The 24365-nt window shown below is 39.4% G+C and overlaps 1 protein-coding gene across 5 annotated transcripts in view; it reads left to right on the forward strand.

Moving 5' to 3' along the window:
* Nucleotides 1–24365, forward strand: part of vti1a (vesicle transport through interaction with t-SNAREs 1A) — a 124271-nt gene that overhangs the window by 29583 nt on the left and 70323 nt on the right. For 3 of the 5 annotated variants that reach the window (XM_039787669.1, XM_039787668.1, XM_039787666.1), the window contains exons 5-6: nt 678–698; nt 7402–7486. In XM_039787669.1, the coding sequence (XP_039643603.1) occupies nt 678–698; nt 7402–7486 (106 nt within the window). The remainder of the gene's footprint in view (nt 1–677; nt 699–7401; nt 7487–24365) is intronic. The other 2 variants (XM_039787670.1, XM_039787667.1) reach the window with 1 other exon arrangement.

Raw genomic sequence — 24365 nt, forward strand, 5'->3', positions numbered from 1 at the left:
GTATAGCTATGCTAAGATTCATTTTTCATGATCTGTGGCTTTCCCAATAATACGCTGCACTGTATGTACAGTGGTAGCCTCACATTGCTTTCCATACATAATCTAAACAGCATGAACCTTTACTTAGATGCATAAGCTACATGAAATATTGACAGCATATCAGCATTGATAAACAGCAGTGCAAATGGAGTGGCTCAGCATTTCTCCAACTCTATTCCAAAGGGCACATCATTCTTTTTATCCCTTTCCAGAGAATTCAGCGAAATGACAGATATAGTTTAAAATGTTGAGGAAAAATATTTAGTAACTGTGCAGACTATACTTTACAGATTTTTTTTTCTTTTCTCTTGCTATATCGACTTCTGTGATGTGACGTCCTTGATAATGTTAGTTGATATTGCAAGTCGAGCGATCCATTCCATCTCTTTGTTTAATGTGACAGCGCCAGGACTTGATCTTTGTTTGTTCAAAAAAGTCAGCCCGAGCGACGTGTTTAGCTTCGTTTAATGTGTTTGTCTTGTGACTTTCCAAATGCTAAACATGCAAACAGATAAATCGTCAGGTTAATTCTGTACCCAGCCACATGACTGATCTTCTTTCTGTCATGTTTCTGCTTTTTTATCGCTCCTTCACTCTCTCCATCTTTCTCTCTTTTCCCTTTTGCTCTCATGATGCAGTTGATAAAGTTACGCGAAGAGGTAAGTGCTTCTCTGCTCGCACAGTTTAAATTCTGCGTTCCCACTGAAATTTCAATTTGCCCTGCTTTCTCCTGTAGAAAATTAAAATCCGCTCATTTGGACTTTTTTTTTCTTTTTTTTTTGCATGTCTGATTGAACAGCTTACAAGCCAAGCCAAAGATAATGAATTCACCAAAGGACAGTTTCTCCAGTTACCTGAAATATCATAAAGATAAGATATTATTTCTGATATGCCTTTTTGAAGACAAATATTGAATGAGGCAGGGCTTAGAGTAGCTTCAGTTATTGGGCCCAACACAGATCAACTTCTTTGTTTCAAGAGGGATTTGCTGCTTGTAAGATTCACTCTCCCTTAATGTCTCGAATGGAGCCACATTAGTTGCTTTCTGCCTTTTGTAATAAGTTGGATTGAGGTTATTATCAGTGATATGAATATGTTTTAAGACTATACATAATAATGGACTGTAGGGTAGTTCACCTCTGGTCACCACTGCATTAGCATCACCACCGCGCCAAAGATTAGTGAACTCAAACCGTGCCATTTTATTTATATGTATTTCATTGTTCATATTCTATAATGTGCATTGTAAGGTACCATGCACAGTATGCAATGGAATGAAATTGCTCAAGTTATTAATTATCAACTCAAGTGTTATTGTTGGTGAAAACATGTCAAACGGTCAGTTACTGTACATTGCTGGCTCGTAGATATGTTAATATATGAACATGCAACACCTAAAAAAATAAAAAAGTTAGTTTAGCAGATCAAGTTAGCGACGATACACAGCCAGCAGAAACAAGAATCATAGTTAGCTTGTTACTTAGCAGATTAGCTTATCAAATACTATCGTAGGGTTTTTTGAATTAATTATGAGCAAGTAAGAAGCTAAACTAATGGGTCCTTATCATTTTCAATTGATATAACTTTTCATAAAAATGTGTTTTATTCAGTTCCATTAGCAGTTTTTTCCCTTTGAGGTGGTAAACAAAAAGCACTGATCTTGGAATAAAATTGTGGTTCCTTGAACTTTTGTCGTTGCAGGAATCTGTATTAGCTGTAACTATAGTACAGATGCGCTAATTGAGCTGCTCCACTTATAATTAAATACAAATGGAACATCTTTCAGTAAACAAACTATTTGATGCAAATATAATATTGGACTGCCATGACACCCCATCCATTTATTGTGTTTCTTTTAAGACTTTGCTTATCCAAAGGATATTTGGAGTCAATGCAGCAAGCATGATAATTCAAGTCAGAAGAGGTGGTTTATTTAGTTAGTGGTATTTCAAAAGCATGTAAACTGTAACATAGTGTATATGCAGCCTTTTAGATTGTCCAGCAAATTTACTAATATTAGCTCAAATACCATTATACTGTAATGTATATTTTATACATATATCTATTTTAATAACGCTGTGATGCTAAGGAAATATCAAATATACAATCATAATGTTTATAATTAACACTCAGTAGTTGTAACATATTTTAGAAGGTGTATTTCCCTCTAATTGTGGCAAATTTAGTTTTTTGCTGTTTTTGGAGTTTACATTATGTTGCTTGTCCTTTTGAAGCATGACTGAACTTGTATTTGCCGGTGTAGTTACAGTATGTTGTTAAATGGGCCTTTGACTGAGATTATGTTCAAAAGGGCCTCTGCTGAAGCACAGTAATTCGAATCCTATCAAAATCTCACCATTCACACCTGTTCATAATTTAGAGCGCCAACTTGGCCCAGATGCCATGTTATCACCATGCCAGGTTTCTTTTATTTAGTTGTACTTTTGTTTCCCCTTCTTCTTCCCACCTTTTTGGTGCATTTCCTCCTAGCCTGAGGGCCAGAAGACATCTTAAGTTACCTCACCTGTCTACCCCTTTAGGAATGGCCCAATCTGTATATTCAGGTTTGATTCTGCGCCCTCTTCGCCATTGCACTTCTCCATTGCAGTCTTTTACCCTTCTGCTCTTCCTGCATTTGAATCAAAGGCGTGCACAGCTTATACACACTTAAGCCTTGCTTTTAAAAAACTATACTTTTTTTTTTCTTCAGCTGAAAAACATGTTTAAATATTTAGCACCCATATTCACAGCTGTTTGACACTTGTAATTCCTCGTCTTACAAGTCCCAAACAAACGGCACAGAAGATCACACAGTCAGTCTGAATCACAGCTGTCATCATTATTCACTTTGACTCTCCCCCACCCTTATTGAAATAATAAGGAAATCATCTGAACTTTGGAAAATGGTGATAGTAACTGCCTGTGTTTGATATTGAAAAAAGGCAGGAGAGCGAAAGAAGAGGGGAGATATTTCTTTTGAGCTACAGCTGCATTGTTCTGGGGCTCCCTGTTAATAACTTACAACTGAGGAGTGTTTCTTGACGCAAAAAAGCACAACAAAAAAACACAATTTTCGTGGTTCCTAAGAAGATCTTTGTTCAAAATGTAGGTGTCAGATGAAAAGGCATACATGCATAGGCAGAAATGGTGGTGGTGGTGGGGTGCACCAGTGCAGAGATGCTATTAGATATTTATCATATATTGTATTTAAATCCTTTGCTAGAAGTCTCCATGAGACCGTCAGATATGATTGTGATGAAACCCTCAGATTGTCTTAAGTTGATTTACGGCAGATCTGAATTGTAAGACCGTATTCAAGCTTGAATAGGTGTTAGCGTATGTGTGCCCTATTCTGAGGATTTCATGATGGTTATATCAGAACCTCAGGGGTCAAGACTTTGATATGTGACGTTGTAGCACAGTAGGGGCTGGCAGCCGCTTTGCATTTCTTTCGACAAAAATGCTGACAAGGAATGTCTTGGATTTTTAAGTGCAGAATAAAACCATAGTCGAACACATTTTTGTGGTTGTGTGATATTTGTATATGGGAACCAAATTGCTTTTCTGTAGAGTAAGAGTCACCTCATTTTAGATGAAGTTTCTAGACATAACCTCTATATCAGCCTCATCTGTGACTACGTAATGTAGGATGTTTAGCTTTCATTGTACATGTTCCTTGTCATTATTTTCCATGGTAGCGTCCTGTGTCCATGGCTGGATTGTTTCATTATTAGGGCCATCACAGTGAGCCATTACTGGATTCTTAGTGGCTGAACTCTCACCCTTTCCTTCAGTTTCTGTCACCGTCAAACTCGGGGCGCATTATTCTAATGATCACACACACATATACACCGCCACTGCCACCACTACCCCCCCCAGCACCCCCTCCCACCTGCACACCCACCCACCCTCACCCTCCCCTCCCCTCCCCCCAGCCCTAAAAGAAGACAGAGCGAGGGAGAGCAGAGAGCGAGTGAGAGAGAAATTCAGGAGGAGAAAGCTTTGAAGTGGCTTTCCATCGCAGTGAGTCTGCCGGCCGTCTCCCCGAGACGTGTCACCTTTGCCGAGAGGGAATAGGAAAATCACGTTTCGAATGGTAATGATAACATACTAATCACTTGAGCTCTTTGAAGAACCCAGGGAGTGTGCTACTCTGTCAGTATCCCTGGCTGCCTCATGCTCCCAGGCACACACAGGCACTGCAGCCATGGTCTAGCTGTATAAGCTTAAGCATTGCATGTCAATACGTCCCCTCTGATCCATAGGGGCTCATTATAGCCCAAGCTTGGTATCCATTTTCTCCCACGAGCATACTGCCACCATCTCTGCTGATGCCACTACCACTACCACTTCCACACCCATGTAACCCCTCCCCGAAACCCTCACTACCACACCTTTCACCAAAAACACACCTTGCACCCTGTCCTAGTCCCGGTCTCCTCATCACTTTCTTCCTACCAGCAGCCCATTTTACCACACATCCACCCGCCCCATCCCCTATCCCTCCATCCTCCCCCTGCCCTCCCTTTAACTATTGAAAAGTATGTCTGCAATTTTAAATGACATCTGTCAGCGGCGCGAAGAAAAAGGAAGCAAGGAAAAGAAGAGTGTTCAGAGGGAGTTTTCTCCTCCCTGCTCTTTTCCCATCCCTCTTATTGTCAAACTTTGAAAAGTGTGTCGTTGACTTATTGTTTCTTCCCTCCACGTTTTTTTTCATTTCCTCTGAGTGATTAGCTGGTACACATTTTGACAGCCTAACCAAAACTAGAGATTTCACTTCTCCCCCTGTCCCCTCCGTTCATGTGATGGGCTTACACCCTTGTCAGAGAGGCGGATGTCATTCGTTAGGTTGTTTTTGAGTGTCAAATATGTTACATCTGATCAGTTTCTTAACACAGCATATTAGAAAGGCCATCAAAACCAACAACATTCGAGTAAACATTTAAACCCTGCATGTTTATGCTGTTTATGATCCCCTCTTCTGAATTCAGTTTGGATTTAATGAAAGCTGGGTCGATACATTGGACAGTATGGGGCTGTATATGTTGTTTAAAGCTATGCGTGTAATGTATGTTAGATAGGTGATTGAAACTTTGCACTGAACAACCATAGATTAACAATAGACTTGAAAGTTACACTTTGCCTCTGCCTAATAAAATGGATTGTATGATGGTGATTGACTACCTTTTTTTTTTATTTATTTATAAGAACAAAACTTGAAGGTAGTCTTTTAAATACATCAAAATGTTTTGGTGGAAATTTTAAAAAAAGTTGAAAGTAGTCAGCAAAATAACAGTTTAGTCAATATTTAAAATCAGCTTGAAGCAGCCATAATGATGAAATAGAATAAGTGCATTGAATTAAACAACTTCAATATAATATCCAGGCATTATTTGAAACAAAGAATGATCAAACAGATGTCTTCATGATTAACCCCCTTATGATACAGTACACCAGAATCTTTTAATGAGAGATGTAATTTATTTGATCTTGGGAAACATGTTAAAAACGTATATGGTCAGAAACAAAGAATCAGTTTAATACGGACATTTATGAAACACCCTAAAACACTCAAGCTTTCCACATTACAGTTACAGGTTGTGGGTAACTGTATCATCCTTTAAAAAAAAAAAAAGAAATCTTGACACATAGACACACGTTTGTGAAGTGGAGGGGAACCTCCATGGGTCTGGTAAATAATGATCTAATATTGTCATTTCTAGGCAGTTTATAGCAACCACAACCATAGCGTACTCACAGTTGGGAAGCCTCCTTTTGTACAATGAATTAAACAATGTAATGTTGAAACTGTAGCTATTCCCAGCTAGATATGTTCTGCTTCCAGTACTGTTTGACAACTTGACTAACTGTAGCTGTTAGTTGAGATAAGATTCAGGGCTCCCTAATGGTGGCAGCGGAAAGAATTATGTTTAAACCAAATAGGAAAACATTTAAGACCCCATCTAATCACTCCTGAAATCTCTTTGTACAGGTAACATACATATTCCACTTAATTCTGCACAATACAACACGCATTACATTGAATAATACAAATGGTCAGGTATAGATCAACAGCATTGTCGTCAAAATGAGCTTTTGTGTAAATGTGTCATTGGTTCCTCCTTATTAATCTTTATCTGAATATAAGCAAACTAAACTGACTGATTCAAGGTGTTCAAAGAGCAAATAAAAAATAAAATAATTTGCCTGTGCCCTTTTCCATCAAACTGCATGTTTATTAACATCATAAGTATATCTGTTAATACACGGTGCACTAATTGGAAACATGAACACAATGAAATATAAACCTAATGGTAGATTCCTACGTTTGAGAGCCCCTAGATGGATGATGAGTAAACAGATCAGATCTCTTCTTGCCGTGCTTGTCAGACATGAATTGTATAGCTATAGAAAGAAACCAAAACCACTGGGTCTCTTGGTATCTAAGGAACTGCTATCAATCGAAATGTGCACGCACACTATTAAAGCCCTAGCTAACACCTTGATACACACAAACATCCACTTTAAAAAAAAAAAAAAAGATCAAATTGCTTATTTAATTATTTATGAAACACATCTTTTCTTGATAGGCTCTCTTAGCTCCATGCTTTCAATGAACAGCCTTGTCAATTGTTGATAGCTGTGAGTAAACTAAGGGGGGATGCAGTAACTCATACATCATGAATGACAAACATCATTATATAAATATGTTTACCTACATTAGTGGACCAATACATGTCCACTAATTTGGATAAACAAGTAGAAAAGACATGTATTGGTTTTGTTTAGGATAGATTATTACATTTCACGCCTACAGTATATAATGATGTTCAATTTATTTACATTCATGACACTGATAGATTGTTATTATTATTCAAGAAATCTTACACTTTATAGGTTGCATTACTATCTACAATTGAGGGAGTAAATGTTGATTTAGTCTTACATTTGTCTTTTAGTTGGAAGCCCTAACCTGGACAGGATTGTTCTTTTTAACTGGAAAGCTTTTAAATTAAATGGTTGTGTGCAGCAGAAAACTGTGCTGTGAAACAACACCAGGAGGCAACACACCTCAAAGTAGTTCTTGTTTTTTTTATGTCCAAGATGAGGCAGCAGCACCTCTTACACTGTCAGCCTTAACATGCATATGCTTGATATTCCATCAGCATATAACACATTGTCATCCATGAAGGTTATTGCCAACCTGGCTGTATTATGTTGTTGCTGTGGATGTGGTCTGTCTATTTAGGTGACAGTGTTGATGTGTTTCTTTGAAATGGGTCCCAGCACTCTCAATCCATTTTTTATTTTTTTTTGTTTTGTTTCTCTGGCTCTATTTTTTTCTTCTCTTATTTGTTGCAGAGAGCGCATCTGTTGGACAACACAGAGAAGCTGGAAAGGTCATCACGGAGACTGGAGGCCGGCTACCAGATAGCAGTAGAAACTGGTACGTATTCGGTTTTGGATTGGGTTGGGAAGGGGTGGGTGGGGTGGTGTTGGGAGGGGTTTCAAGATAGTGGTGAGGATGAGTGAGCGACAGCAAATTGTCTTGCTCATATGCGAGGTGGGTGGATATGTGTGTGTTTGGGGGGGGGTGGAGGGGATTTGGGGGTCGAAAAAAAACCTCTTTCCTTGACGCCTGATGACATTTTCGGGAGCACATCAAAGGCGAGCCAGGGAGGGAGAGAGATGTGTACAGGCAACAGATTGAGCGCCGCTTCTCCTTGCTCTGCTCCCGAAGAAAATTTGTGCATCGATACGGCTGTGTGTGTGTTGTGCATCTGTGTGTTTTTTTTTTTTTCCTACTCAAACAGACAGGGGGTCCATGAAAATAAACAACGTCAGCGGTTCCTCCTGAAGTTCTTAATTCAGGAGTGCAGAAGGAATAAAAAAAAACCATATCACTTTCTAAATAAACCACCCAAAAAAAACACAAACTCCTTTTTTCCCTCATTATCAAGGATGGTTTTTATCTTAAAATAGGAAAAAAGCTCATTGGGATCTTAAATAGATTTAACCAGTTAGCATATTTTTTTTTTTTCTTCCTGTCTTCCTTCCTGACAGTCACCACATTATTGAGGCACAGTGTATTCCTCAGAGATGTATCAAAGCTCATTCTTGAAGTATCAACCAGCTTTCTGTGGCTTCCGTTGTAGTTTTGAAAAAGTTTGTCAATTTACACTATAATCGCGGGGCGGCTGGCGTGTGCGACATCGACAGATTTAATAATTCAAGTCAAGGAAGGTTCACACGCAGACCACCAGCTTTTGATGTTCTCTGTAACTGGCATTCATAAATACAATCTGCATTCTCTGCTTAAAAAATGTTGATTCAAATGCCTCAGATGATCCTGCCGTTATTCGAGTTTCTTGACTGTGTCAAATTCTGCGACAGCCGACAGATTTTTAATTCTACCCAGTCGTATCTTTCACTACAGTGGCTCGTTTTTTTTGTGTTTTGCCCCCCGCTTGGTTGGTGTTAAAGAAGTGGGCCATGGCTTAACAGTGTTCAGTACCTCCTGGGCCCGGTGGTTTCTCCTGCCGTAGTCGGCCACATGTCCCTTGACCCTGTGTCACCGGTGGCCCTCTCATCCACTGTGTGTGCGGTTAGCTAAGAACAATGCTCGTTTATCCTGCCTTGGTCCCACACACTTGGCTTGGTCCACACCAGCTGGGGGTGTGTTTGTGGTTTGGGGAAGCTTCGCTCCACGTCTTTAATCCATGACCCCTTCCTTTACTCTGCTGTCGATACCAACCCTCCGCTCAGATGCACAACCTGAAATGGCAATGTCTCCGGGTCAAACATGGAATACATCTGCAGAAAGAACAGTGATACACAGGGAATACGCATCCATCCACCAGACTAATTACTATATATGCCAATCTCTCAAAATCAACGCACACACACACACACACACACTGGGCACAAACATCAGGTAGCCATATTTATCCATTGGTTTATAAGATTTGACAGGGTTTGCCATCTGATCCAAAAATTTAGTTTGGTCTTTAATTTAATGTTGTTCACCCATCTCAAGCTACATATTTACTCTTGTGGTTCCACAAAGGCAAATCACAACACTTGCCAGATGTCTTCATGAAATCCTGCACTATTTTAGATCATAGTACTGCCACAGTTCTTAGAGTATATAGACACAGTACACTAAAAATTGGGACTTATTTGGCAAACACTACACTGTTTCTTTTTACAGTCCAACAAAAGCTCAATTTATTGTAGTTCTTCTCTTTCACATCAACAAATACAAAATAATGAAATAAAAAGAATGGACATTATGAAAATGGCATTGGCAATAGCTGAAGGAATAAGCTTTGAGTTTTGAAACACAGAGGTATGGCATCCATTCTCTAATAATTAGAGTGTTAAGTGTTTTCCCCAACAGATGCACTCTAGTCATATTGTAAATACTTTTCTTGCCATAAACCTCAACTCTCCTCATACATCCAAGCTGTACTTTTCACGAAGAACAGTTTAGGATCGTTATTTTGCAGTAATTCAAAGTTGCATTCTCCATCCACAATGACATAGTAGCCCTTAAGAACTGTCATTGACCAATGGTAGGAGTGGAACTAAAAGACATTTTATTTCAAAGAAATAGATCTTGAACAAAGAAATGGCGTAGAAACTCGGCTTTGCCCCCTTTTCTCTTCAGCGTCGACAATATATCTCTTAATGACCAGGAACAAAAAAGCCAGGATGCTTCTAGGTCACATTTAAGGGAAAAAAAGAGAAGACTCTTAGTTCTAAGAAAAGATACATCTTCAAACAGTACCATTTTACCAAGATTTCAGCATTTTTTTTTTTCCTACCATTCTCAATGTCTCCAGTGTATTTAGCAAAAAACAAAGGCCTGCCAAAAGCAGTGAGAGCCCTCAGAGGGATATAGAGGAGACTCTTTGGACATGCAAAGCTATTTACCACACACACCCTCAAGAACCAGGGTCCTCTGTTTGTCTCATAAATAAAGTATAGAACTTCATTAGTGAAGAGCACTGACTTAAAAGCCCAGGCATAGCAACAAGCAGACATGGGGGCTAGCCCAGTTAAAGAGGGCCCTAAATAAAGAGGGAGGGCATGCAGTTAGCCAATTTACAGACATTTGAGTCAGGGGCATTTGAAATGCCCAAATGTGGAGGCTTGACTGATGTTAAATCAAAGACATGCCAGATTTTAGTCCTTCCCTCCACAGTTGAAAAGATTTTGAATGATTTATGATTGCTTGTTTAGAAATAGATAGCATGTCAGATAAGACATCGTCATCTGCAAGTTGCAATGATTAGCTGTTCCACCTTTTTGATTATTATTCATTGAAGAGGAGAGAGTTGCATACTGTACTGATTGACCGTTCATACAAGACATTGCTAAAAAAAATGCTCCATCAAACTCCTGCTGAATTTTCCAGTTATGGTGATATAAATCCACTGTTATGTGTACCGGCATCACTCTCATAATTGAATTGCTTCAAATGACATTTGCTTTGTTGTGTCATCATGCCTTTGCTATGGTGCTGTAAATGTGCAATCGTTTTAAGGCATGAATGGTAATTTTTTAAAGGTACACTTTAAACTTTAATTATGGGCTCATTGTAGCAGCAGTAGTTTTATGTGTGCTTGAAGCTTCTGTTGTTTGCTTGCATAGACATGACTAATGTCGATTTATTGCAATTCTACATTTTTAGATCTCATTTTTAACATGAAATGTAAAGGCTTTTACTTTTTTACAATTATGAATGAATGAATGCATCCCAGAGGCAACATTTAAAAACTCAGTAAATCAACCAGCAAATGTGGAGTGAATTTACTTTGAAAATCCATCCCCTTTATACTTGTTCAGTTGACACAAATAACTTAGCAATGGCAGCAAAATGAGCTGCTGAAACAAAGACAGACACAGACAAAAGCGTTGCTACTCTGCATTTTAAAGGTGGCCACCAAGAGGCTGAGAACACTTCTTAGGCGAGTGTTCTCGGTGTTTAGGGGCCTGTAATCAATCCTGCCAAATGAAAACAGCTCATTAGGGATTGATTTCAGTCCCGTTTAGATAAGCAGAGACGGCCAGAGCCCGGCCCCCAGGGGCCCCAGCCTAGCCCAAAGTTCACGCCATGCCAGGTAGAGAGCAGCACCGCAGGCTATCAACTTTATTAGGATGGAGATAAGCTGATTAGACCTTGTCAATCAAAGGTGCCAGTGACTCAATCATGATCCAGGGGTCTTTTCTTTCTGTCTCTCCCTTTTGCTCTCTCTTCCCACTCTCACAATCTCCCTCTCTTTTTTGTGATAAATCATTGAAGCGACCAACAAAGTGGCAGCCATCACTGGGCTAAGCTAAGCAGCCCTGCAGTTGTCACCAAGGCAGACGCGTGGGGACCCTGTGATGATGTGACGACTATATTAAAGAGTACATCAATTTGTTTTAGAGCAGTTTGATTTTCAACTGCAGTGGTATTAAAAGAGAGGGGGGAAAAAGAGGGGAGGGTGAGCATGTCGGCGTCATCGAACATGACTCCAGTGGCAGAGCAAGGGGTGCTGGGACAGCAAGAAATAAATAGATAAATGACAGAGTGACGAGAAATAAATAAATATGTTTTTGTAAACTTAAAAAAAAAAATCTTCATGGCTCCTTTTGAAGCGGAGTGTGGCTTTGAGTCTTGCTGAGAGTCCACGGGCGCTGGAGTGGCCCAGTAAAACAGCGCACGTTTGTCCCGACTCTCTATCTCTCCCCCTCCATCTTTGTCTCGTTCTCTGTTTCTCTCCCACTCGCTTTATTTCTCCCTGTTCCCTCTAAAGATCAGACTCTACGATTCTTTTGGTGCTGGGCCACCAAAGTGGTGCTCTCTTCTCAAATCCATAAGCAAACACTTAGCAAATGACATAATCGGTTACATTTATGAAGCGCAAGTGATATTTTAAGCAGAGGCTATAATTAGCTCTTAACAAATTTGATATCATTCTTTAATATTTATAATATTTGGTGAATCCAGAAGAATATATAATTTATAGATTATGTAATCGTATTAATAATTTTTTTTTTTTTATAAATTAAAATCCTTACACATTTCTTTCAGGAATGGACATTTTTGGAAAAAAAATTCAGTAAATATTTTTGCCATTACTCATTTATTTTTTTAAGCAAAGTGTTTCCCTATTTTTGTTTATTCCCATACTTGCATACATACTTTTAAACAGATCTATTTAAGTTTACACTATTATTTTTCAAGTTTTGTGTGACCTGCTAATACACCACAATTTAATACTAAGGATTTGTTTTTTTACTCCTACATGAATGATTAGAATTACATACGGTATATATGCAATGTAAATCTTTTTCTTCTCAACATGTAGCTGAATCTTTTCTCACTCCTAACTTAATTCTCTCTGTTCTACAATGTAGTTTTAATATTTGCTAAAGTGGATTTCCTTTAAGTATAGCCTAATAAATCACTTTTTTTGTTGGCTGATTCAATCAGCATGTTGTATTGTGTTCAAAAAGAATATGAAGTTATTTAATACTTGTTTGATTAATGAAGCCGAGATCTAGGACTTAAATATTTCAGAGCTTGGGTTAGCAGTTGAGGGAAAAAAAAGAGGCCTTTTGCAAAATATGTTTTAAAGGGAAAGTATTTTTTTTTAAATAAAATAATTATTAAAAAAGCTCCCAAAATTTCACTTGAAACTACATTTCCTAAACATATATGCTTTAACGTATAACATCTTGCTCTCGGAAAATCTAGCCGCGGGTGAGCTGTTTATCGGTAAACCCCCGGTGGATGAAAGGCATAGCAATAATGATTTTTTTCTCTCCTAATCGGACCTTGTCAGCAAGGCGTCTTATCGTGGAGAGGAAAATGACACCGATCCTATCGAAGAGCCTGGAGTCCGAGTCGGCGGCGTGTGTCCCCCCCAATCATGGCCGGCCGTGGCCCAGCCATATCTAGCGCCGCCACAAACGGCGAGCGACGCTTTTTTCATGTGGACTTCAAAAACGTTGCGAGTCATTAAAATTGCACCCGCGTTCGGCAGCGGGGATCAGCCGCTCTGGAGCGAAAATGGGATGTGGGAAGAGGAGACTCGCTAAATGTGTTAATTCCATCCTCACATGTTTAAGGCTTAATTTTAATCTGTTTGAGGAGGGGGGGGGGGTGGTGGGGGGACGATTGGAAAGGGGGGCGGGAGGGGCAACGAGAAAGCCTCGCACTGCAATAAATCGCTATTATCTTTGACACCCTAGGACTCAGCTGTTCCAGGGATTTAGGGGTCCACTGGCAACAGTGAATATTGTAGGGCATGAAAACACTGTTTACGCTTGAACTGCGGTAGCTAAGGTGCAATCACCAGTTTCAGGCTGCACAGACAAAAGGCCTAACGCGCACAATGGCCAGCTAGCATACGTACCCTCAATGGAAGAGCTGAACCAACAGACTCGAGTGTGTTTGTGTGTGTGCGCCTTTTTCCCTGTGTGTGTGTGAGTGTCTACCTCTGTATTTCCCTGTGCATCGACAGGTGTTGTCGCAAACATCCAAATGTTAGCTTAAGTTAAGTGGCACTACAAAGATGGCAATAAGGGACTTGTTTGTGTAAAATTAAAAGAACCTTACACCAAAGAGTGAATAATCCCCCAACTACTACAGCAACTACTTGCCTCCTTGTGTCACGTTGTTGGGTCTGCACAAAGTGTTAGCTAGCATTAATAAAATTAGGGGAAAATCTAATAATTAGACCTTTAGTCAGTTATTAGCTTCAACAAGGCTCTCAACATAATGAGACTATTGGAAGTAATGATCTAACTAGAGAGCTCATTGGAGCTTTCAGGCTCAGTAGAACATGAGGCAACATTGCTAAGAAAAATTGTTGGTTTCCCATTTTGAAATGTACTTACATTGTTAAATAAAATCTAAACTTTGTGAGATTGATTTTTTTAATTCAAGCAAGAATTTGGCACAGATTTAATCAAACATTGTAAAATGTTCCAATCCATAACTCTGCACATTTACATAATTTTGATTGATATGCAGTAAAAACTGTAATATTAACTCAAATATACTATTTACTAAAGTATTGAGTCAGCGACATTAGCATTGCAAGCATTGTTAACTGAACACAAGCGACCCAACAAGCAGACCATGAAGGATGACCCAAACCAAGGTACATGCAGCATTTTTTTTTTCATCTCACTCCACTACACCACAGATGAATAGAGTAATAATATACTAAATTAAAAAACATTGCTGATTTCAGCTTTTAATAATGTTAGGTAATACCCTTACAAATTAAGTAATTTCGGAACAGTTTGTAATTTGGTCCATATTCTCAATCAAACCTCATCCAAATAATTTATTGATATAATCAAATCCTTATCTCCATATACGAAACACCCTCCAATTGCTAGATAGTGGTATGCCACTATATCTTAAAAGACACCTCCGTCCCAACCTTAAATCAGATTTTCTTTTCTATTTATAGGTTACAATAACTAAAAAGATACCCCCTGCCTTCTTGCATGCAGAAGAAAAAAGTGTAGCATTGACCTCTGGTTGACACGTAGAAAACTGAGTGAGGGAGGGGGAAAGCAGCAGAAAGCGCGACAGAGAGGAGAGAGCTAAGACAACAACTGTGAAGAGCCGCATAGGGTTAAAGAAAAACTGTTTCAGAAGGAAATGGGAGACAAAAGCGAGGACTTGGAGCCCCCATGGGCGCTTTAAAGAGCCGCTACATCTGAGGCACTGAAATATTAAAAACGGAAAGGGAGAACCAAAAAAAAAGTAATAATTAAAAAAAAGCAAAGGAGTGGCAGTGAAAGAATTGTGCCACCTTGTCACCCGAGGACTTATATCAGAAATATTAATTTGGTGATGCGAATGACGCACTGGATGAAAAGATGATTGATGTCAGTTAGAACCCTAAAAGGAATAAAAAAACAACAACCGAGGAGACATTTATCAGAGTAAGTGTGGATAGGCTGTTGTATAGGAACAAGAGATAGAGATGTTGGGAAGTAGATGACCATATATTTACATAAAATTATTTTATATGTTTCATTTGTTTACACTAACAAAATCCCCTGGCTTTTATTTGACCAGCAACCTTCCTTACATGTGTTCTCATTTACAATGTAGTAAAGTGAAAAAACATCTTTATTTACAAAGAAGCAAGCTGCTACAAAGCACTTGAGTGATGACAACTGAGTCAAACTACCATTAACCGTGCGTCTTCACAGTGAGTCTTCTGTCAGGCTGGCAGACTTAAATGGGCATATTTTCTATGCAGATTCTACAGAGTTTTAAGCAAGAAAATTGTTAAGGGGAATATAGTGCTATTACTGCTTTTCAGCATTTTCATTTTTCTTTGCTTGTGTTTATGTAAAATGGTAATTTAACAACTAACAATTTTAGCTACGTATACCTGTGATGGCATCTGTAGTAATACCTTTTTCTCTGTACATATGTTTTAAATATATCCTATCACTACAACAGTGTTTATTGCATTTAATTAATTACTGACAACATAATTATCATAGTTTGTTTTTTGGAACTAATACGTAATTCATCTGACTGTCAGCCAATATAAACTAAAAACAAATATAAACTTTTTCAACTTTAAGGAATGCCTACCTAATACTGACCCTAATAGCACAAGAATGAACTCAAACATTAAATTGTTTGGGGAAAAAAAAAAAATAATAAAAAATCTTAATCACATTCACAGTGCAGTTGAAATTGTTTCAAATGTAGCAGTAGTAAGCAGACAGTCTAAAGTTACTAATAGTAGCTTGTTACCCAGCTGACTGCTGATGCCATTTTAATGTAAGTAGTCTGCCATCATTCACTAAATAAGTTAGTTTGCAAAGTTTATTTTTTACTGTAACAGTAAAATAAAAAATGTTATGTAAAACATATTTTTTCTAAACTTAAAAAATCATAAATATTCTGGCTTTTCAGTTTTCTCTTAATTGTTGTCACTTTTAACAGTAAATATAACATTTGTTCATACAGTTCCACCAAATCCAGTGCACAGTTTGTGAAGCTGTAAATGTATTATTTTTTACAAAATTAATTTTTAATTTGTCCCCTCAAAAAGTAATTAATGACTTTTGCATTTGCAGCAATTAGCTTATCATAAACAAAATTAATTGATATGCCAGTGTTAACAAAGTATTTTTTTAAATTTTTTTTAGGAAAAGCTATGTTACACTATGTGTTTCTCATATTCCCATCACTCTCATACCAGTATTTCAAATGCAGACTGGAGAGATATGAATGATATTATGTAATAAAAGTTACATCAAATTTATTATGAAAGGTTTCTGGAACTATTTAATACTTGGACAATTTGTTTGTTAAATTTTAGATAAACGTTTTACACCTGTGGACATTTAGTAGATTACTGCAATAGATGATAGCAGTAACAATAGTCACATCACATCTGTTAATTTGTTTTGATAGAAGTGCCAATATGTTTTATGTGATAAGATGATTGGTCTGGTGTAATCTAGAGCATTTAAATGCTTATTAATGTTTTAAACAAGTTATTAGTAGATTGTATTGAATGGAACTTCCGTAGCTGGGGACCGCATCCAAAGGTCTGTGAGGGAACAACCCAACAACAATGACTCCTTTTTAGGTGTAGCTTTTGCTTTGTTGTCAGAGTCTTTTAGTGAATGCACTGTGTGTCACTTCTCCTATAGTAACACAGATGTTTTTTTCAGTAGCACAGATAGAGACCCCGTAGCCTCACGTCTGCAAACTGCTATGTGGCACCTTTTGTGTTACAATGAGCAAGGTTTGTACTCTTAGATTTAAATTACTTGGTTCCAAAACTAAAAGAAAAAGTATGATCGCTGCAACAGTAAGTGTTGTCTCTAGCCTTGGGGAAAATATTTGATCCTGTGTTAGAAAACCATATAGGGCTAAATGCAGTCATTAGCTCTTTATTAATCTGCATCTTCTGTAGACGTTCCCCGAGCCTCCCAGCCTGCGAGACACACAATTATACTGTACAAACAGTGAAGCACATTAGCCATCTCCGTCTGTCCTTGCTCCTCTTTTCCTCAATGGTAGCCCCAAGGAGCACAGCCCCCCCATCCCCTGTCAAAGGAGCTTCCTCCTTGGCTGTCCTGTGCCCATCAGACAGGGTGCCCGCCCGTTTAAGACACCCAGGGAACATGAAACAGAGCCGGGCCGAGATGTCAGCTGGTTGCCCCATCTGCCAGTCAGTGGGATGGTAAAGCTTTTGTCCTGGGGGGTAACCTTAGGAGTGCTCTGTGTGCTGCGCAAGTGTGTTGGTGCGCATGGATGTGTGCAAGTTGCTTTGGGACAGGAGATTCTGCATCACAGTTTTGAGCAAAGCTAGCCACAAACAACATGCTGATATTGTCCTTTTAATTTTTGTGTGCACATAGAGGACTTTCCCCATTTGGACCAAAATGACCAACATTTCAATTTGGATTCTCTGTTGTCAGATCAGGGTGAAATAACGGCTGCGTTTATCACAACATTTTTGAATGGCAGAGATTTCAAGGGAATGAAATGTGTAGGTCTCAAAGAATTGTCCTCTGTTGGATTGAAGTTAATTGGTCTCATTTCAGCTCACTTCTTATGGATGCACTCATCAGAATCTTAAATTGCCTAGAACTTGTCTCTATCCTTTCCCTGTTCCCCTGTTAAATAACATAACCTTGACAGTACAAACAGTTTGACTTCCATATAAATTAACCAAGGCACTGAGTGGATGGAGGCTGGCCGGCTGGTTGAAATGAAGCACAATTCCACTCATGCATTCTATCGTTCAGTAGATAGGCCGCGCCCTTGAGCTGCTTTAGGAGGGAGGAGCTGCTTGTTTTCACTCTGTAAGAAGGTGCTGAAAGGGGGCCTCTGTGCATGCACGAATGCACGCACATAATCCTTTGGACGGGTCTATGTGAGCCCAAGAGTTCCTAAAAAGAAAATGCACGCAGACAGCATGAACTTATTTATTTACCACTGAGTTATGCTTTTGTAGTTGTGCCTGTCAAGGATATCAGCACAAGTTAGTGTGTGTGTGTGTGTGTGTATCTGGATGTGTTTGTCTCCTAGTAATATGTGGATTTTGCACATGCTTTGCACCTCAGTTGTTTCAGGCTCCGTTAAAATGTTATTCATAACAACAAAGTCATCCCTTTCCTGAGCTGTAATCATTTTTAGTCAACTTTGACTGTTGACTGCCATGTAGAAAGCTTCCCTTAAGTGGTCTACATAGTCCCCATGCTCACATCAGTCAGTCTCACCGCATGATGTATGTACTGTAGTGGTAGTCCTGAAGGGCTGATGTATGCACAGCTCTGCACCGGCAAGTCCTCCCTGAGCACATCTATGATCTTGGGTTATTCAATCATCAATCAAGGCCAACTGCAGCGTACTGTACTGTCGCCCATCTTTTAAAGCTCAGTTGTGAAGGACTGGCTAAGATGGCCTAAGGGACACTTTCCTTGGTCTGGCCCATCTCAGGTTTGATGTGAATATGTGCGTAGTTATGACTACACACAGAACAGAGTCGACACATTGATGTAGACTTGTTTAATGTTTGGTGAAGGCCACCTGATAGTAGGAATACGATTTTTAGTGTTTTCTTCTTAGAATTTTGCGCTATTTTTTCATTCTATAATAAATTTTCATCCTATAATTCTGGTCATTTTCAACTTCAGCTATCAATTCCGCATAATCCAGGAATGGAAATTAAACAGAAGAAGAAGAGGAAATAGAACTATCATTTCATAAAGTAGAAACTTTCATTTTTATATCTAACATTTTAGATGTATTATTTTCTTGCTACATTGTGAATTATTTAAATAAACATTTTAGTCAAATTAGATACAAGTATGGCATATTCCACTCTTTGTTACCTCATACCAGTCATACAAATGTCTTCATTACTATAAGAATAGGTAGCTGTCTGTTTAGAGAAGTAAACATTGTCTGCAAAATTTTTGCAGACAATGCATTGATCAAATGTTATTGCCAAATTTACCTCATCTAGAAAGCTTGAAAAATGCAAAGCCTCAGTTTCAGACAGTATGGACACATGGAACAGACAAAGAAGGCAGTGCAAGAAAACAGTGCCAGAGAATCAAAAAGAAATATACAGTACATTCACTCTCTGCACAAAGCTACTCAGAATTCATTATATTATCCAGAATGGACATTCAGAACCATACGATGTTGCATTGATAGAGTTTCATGCCAATTTTCCTGTGTGCTTGAAGTGAGCTATTGTGCTATTTTAATGAGCTGTTTAGGCTAGTGGCCGGTTGCATTTGGACTGTAACAACCACCTCAATGAATAATTGTTATTGCCTCTTAAAGGCCAGATGTATGGAATTCATGCAAATTCAGAGCAAAGGGAAAATATGTGTGTGAGTGTGTCTTGGAATAATTGTATTCCAGATGCCCTTCTTTTATGTGAACCACACACACACACACACACACACACACACACACACACACACACACACACACACACACACACACACACACACACACACACACACACACACACACACACACACACACACAAAGGACAGAACAGATGATGGTGATGATGATTAAGATCTTAAGCATATGGAGATACTGTGTTGGTTTAGTGTTTGTGTGTATGTGTGTGTGGTTGTGGCATTTTTTTGAACATTTCTGCTCCCTCAGTCTTCTGTGACAGGTTCACCCATGTCTCCTGGGGTAGCCTTCACTCCCAATTTAGACGCAAGCGTTGTCAAGTGACAGCAATGGCTCCGGCACCCTACCTTTGCAATATGACTACAGTTAACTTAACAAGTCTCGATATGTGAGCTCCATCTTTGATGTAACTGATTTGAGTGGTTTGAGCATTGCACAGAAGTTGAAATGTTTGGTACATCTGTCAAGATGATCTTCAGAGGAATGCAGGTCATTTCTGTCCCATTTTAAACAATAAGAAGTCATTATATTTTATCATATTTCACAAAATCTGCACTGTGTTGGTTGTGCTTGAATGTCAATCATAAAAATGTGCTTCCTCTGCCTCTGTATGTCAGCTACAGTATGACCCTTCAGAAAAGCCCTAGTCATCAGGATGGACATGTGTGGCCACAGTGTACTCAGGTCTCTAAACAGGAGCAGAGCAACAGCACAGTAGCACAATCCATCTGCTCAAGCCTGCTTGTACAGTGATCGTAAATATCAACAGCAGGAAAGAAATCAAAGAGCCCTCTGATATAAAACTGTTAGGGAGGTAGTCACTGTACAAGCAAGTCTTGCATTTAAATATGTTTAATGTCTACATTGGACCTTTCGTGGGCCGGGCTTTAGTGTAAATATGGGCATTTTTGTTGGGGCTTTTGTTGATAAGATTCAAGTACAGTGTATCTATTTTTTTTTCTCATCTTTGATCCTTTTACTGCTTCTGCAACACCTTAAGCTTGGATGTTGCATCTGTTTTATAAAAAAACAAAAGAATTGCATTAAACTGGTTTATAATGTAAAAACAAACTTAATTTAGGTCAAAAATCTGCCATTTTTCAGTGACTTAAACTGAAATAAATGAAACAAGAGAATGAATCAATATTGTTTTATTAATAGAAAGTTTACTTGATTAGTCTTAAATTCTCCAATGCCAAAACAGATATTGTTTCCCTGTCAGCCATGCACACAAAGTCCTTTAAACATCAAATTCCAGTGAACTGCAAGTGTGTGTGTGTGTGTGTGTGTGTGTGTGTGTGTGTGTGTGTGTGTGTGTGTGTGTGTGTGTGTGTGTGTGTGTGTGTGTGTGTGTGTGTGTGTGTGTATGTCATCGTGTGTGTGTGTGTGTGAGTGAGGGGGGGGAGTTGTGTTGAGTGACAAGGGCATGCGTCTTGAGCCACCTGGATTTATTTGGGCCAAACAAGAGGGGCCCATGTCTGTCTGGGCAAAGGGGCCTCACAGAGCCACGAACAGAAGGTGCCTCCTCACAACTCGCACCTGAGCTCCTCCCAGCCTGGGACCAACTTTTCTCTCTCTCTCTCTCTCTCTCTCTCTCTCTCTCTCTCTCTCTCTCTCTCTCTCTCGCTCTCTCTATCGCTCTCTCCATCCATACGGCCTCTTCTCTCTCTTTCTTTCACTACCCTCTTTATCCTCTCCACTTCTCTCCCAGGCCATGGCCTGGCCTACTTTTACCTCTCCCACTCTGGACCCTTTGATGTCGACTATGTTGGCCCTTTTCACAGATCATGTGTATGTTTGGAAATGGCCCCTTTGCTCAATCCTCAGTCTGTTTATGAATATACATTTCACAAACAGGATATGTAGTTAATGGTCTACAAAGAGAAGCATTCTCTCTTATGTATGAGCTGTGCTTATCACAGTAAATGATGCTAAGGTTTGCAGTGAAAACCACTCTTCCATTTACTTGATTCTCTTATTTCTTTTTGAGTCACTGCTGTTTCCCTTTGTTGTGGATTTTTTTCCAATCTCCCAACTCAGTTCCTGGAAAAAAAAGAAGCTTTATTCAGGGAGGAAATGTGTGTTTGCTTGTCTGTTAGAATCTTTTTCATTTAGTCTTGAAGTGACAGGGTGTGAAGCTGGGTAGGCGGGTGCATCTCAGAAGTCAAAAGCACAAACACTAACAATACACCAAGTTGGCTGCTTTATTTTTGAAGGTAAAATCAACTCAAAGTCAACAGAATTCATATTTCTCTGGCCAGTTTGGCTTTGGCTCTGTGTTTTGGCCATTTATCAGCTGTAGTTACAACATACTCTGGACTCTAAATCACAAGGCCAATTTTACAATAAAAATAAATTTACACTGAATTTTTGTCAACCTTTTATGATGATCACTTTGCTTTTCTTAGACATAAGTAGGGGGGGCGCCAAGGAAAAAAGGTTGGGAACCACTGATCTACAGAATACCAAAGAGCTAATCAGTGTCCCTATTACCAGCTCCTCTGGACAAAAGCAAAGATAAAGCACTTGTTGCCTTGGTTTCCTACTGGAAGGTTAAAACTGGCTTGGCGTCTTTAGTGGTCAACACTAACACCTAATTGATCCAAACTGGTCTTAGTAGGCGAGGCAGGAAATGGCCTGCTATTGTAACTAGTGGCATGGGAAACCTGGCAATTATTGGGACATGGTGGATGTCTGTGGTGTCAATAGAAAGTTTCCCCCTCACACTGCAGCATTGGGGTAATTTAGCCATCGGTCTCCTTGGGCTCTTACAGGTGTAGAGGTTGAAACTTAAATCCAAATGTTAAAATTGATTTGATGATATTGGTAAAGCGACTTTTATGTACAACTTAGAGGTCATCATTCAATTATTGTCCACCTCCCATATTAATGATCTGTAATGAATATCGGTACAGTCAATTGAGATAAAGAAAGTTTATCAAAAGGCACAGTGCCAATACAGTGTGTGTGTGTGTGTGTGTGTGTGTGTGTGTATTGAAGAGGCTGTCTTTGCTCTATCAGACTAATAGTGTGTTAGTCCATTCTTCAAGATGTCTGAGACTGTAATTAGTGGATTGCTTTGAGTCAGGCCAGACCAGGGCAATGTGAGGGACTGCGGAAAGAGAAAGGAGCAACAACATGAGGGAGGCTAGAGAAGAAAAGCACCGTCCATTTTATAGTCCTGATGGAGGTTATATTTTCTGTGACAACTGGACCAGAGTAATCAAAATGTGTTAATAATCCCTTCAAAGGACCTTGCGGCACATCAGTGAGAAGCCTCAGTGAACGCCAATCCCCCACTAGACCCCCCACCCTCATTGACCCTCCGTCACTCTCTCTTTCTCCCTGTCCTGCTCCGTCTTCATGTCTTTTGCTCCTGATCTTATCTGCCATGTTCAACTAATGTTTCAATTGAGTGTTTAAACAAACTTGCACCAAAGTTACATATCAAACTGAAACTCCTTATTTCCAAATCACACAAATGAGCCAAGCCTATGTGCCACAATCCTCAAATTTTGAGCCCAGGCCTCAGTAGGGGGCATTGGTCTGAGTTTTCGAGTGTGTTTTGGCACCCCACTGCTTGAGTATAACCCCCTGGGACGATTCCAGGTCAGACTGTATAGGTTCCAATTTTGTTTGAGGATTAACACAAAGGTCAAAGTTCACAAAGATGACCAGATGGGGTCTCCAGTGCTAAATATCCATACCTTCCTTTCCTAAAAGGAGGTTGAGCGCCAGGATCAATGGACTCAATCGATGGGCATAGTGGTGGAGGTAATGTTGGCAAAAAACTTTGATTGCATGCATATTGATCAGAGTGAGGCTAAGAAGCTGTAAGGCTATTGATTTTTTTTTTTTTTTTGAGATTTGCGCAGTTTTATCTCATTTCATTTTTCTACATGTTTGGATGGAATATGATTACACACACACACACACACACACACACACACACACACACACACACACACACACACACACACACACACACACACACACACACACACACACACACACACACACACACACAGGCAGCGGAAAAAGAATTTGCCAGATAATGATAATAACTCAATTAAATCAAGCCAATGTTATTGTAACACTACCAAGAGGTTATTGTCAGTTACTCAACCATCATTAACCAGTCATTAGCTATGAGTAGGCATTTGGAGAGAAGACTAATTGTCCTAAGCACAGAACCTCATGAAGTCGGATCACACACACACACACACACACACACACACACACACACACACACACACACACACACACACACACACACACACACACACACACACACACACACACACACACACACACACACACACACAATTACATACACATTAAAACACAAATACATACATGCAATTTTAGGTTCCATGAGCTATGAATTATATTGGTATCAATATGAATGTGTTTTTACGTTCATGTAACTTTTCTTTAAATTCAGTCTTTGCCAATTAGAGAAACACTCCCTCATTTCGTAGTCTAGTCTGATGCTGCGTGTCAGGATCAGTTTGAGGCATTTAAAAATGCATGGGGTCCAGGTGAGTTGCCCGAGCCCCAATGTGACCTGGGAGCCATTTGTGTGGCGTCTCAGGAGAGGCTGTGTCCAGTGTAGGGCAGGAGAAGGGACCGCGCTTAATAATAGAGCCACAGCATCAAAGGCTGTAGACTGCTGCTGGCTGACATGGCATACATCATGAAGTAAGTGTGTGTGTCTGTGTGTCTGTCTCTGTTTGACAAGTTTTTTTTGTCACAGCTCTTTAATTCTGTGATTATTACATTGAGCTGTTTTCTGGCACATGTATCATGTGGGTCCAGTTATGTGTACCTACAATAGTTGTGTGAACACCTTTGTATCAATGAGTGGCATGTATGCAGGATATATAGC

The sequence above is a fragment of the Perca fluviatilis genome, chromosome 21 (genome assembly GCF_010015445.1).
Source record: "Perca fluviatilis chromosome 21, GENO_Pfluv_1.0, whole genome shotgun sequence".
Classification (NCBI taxonomy): domain Eukaryota; kingdom Metazoa; phylum Chordata; class Actinopteri; order Perciformes; family Percidae; genus Perca; species Perca fluviatilis.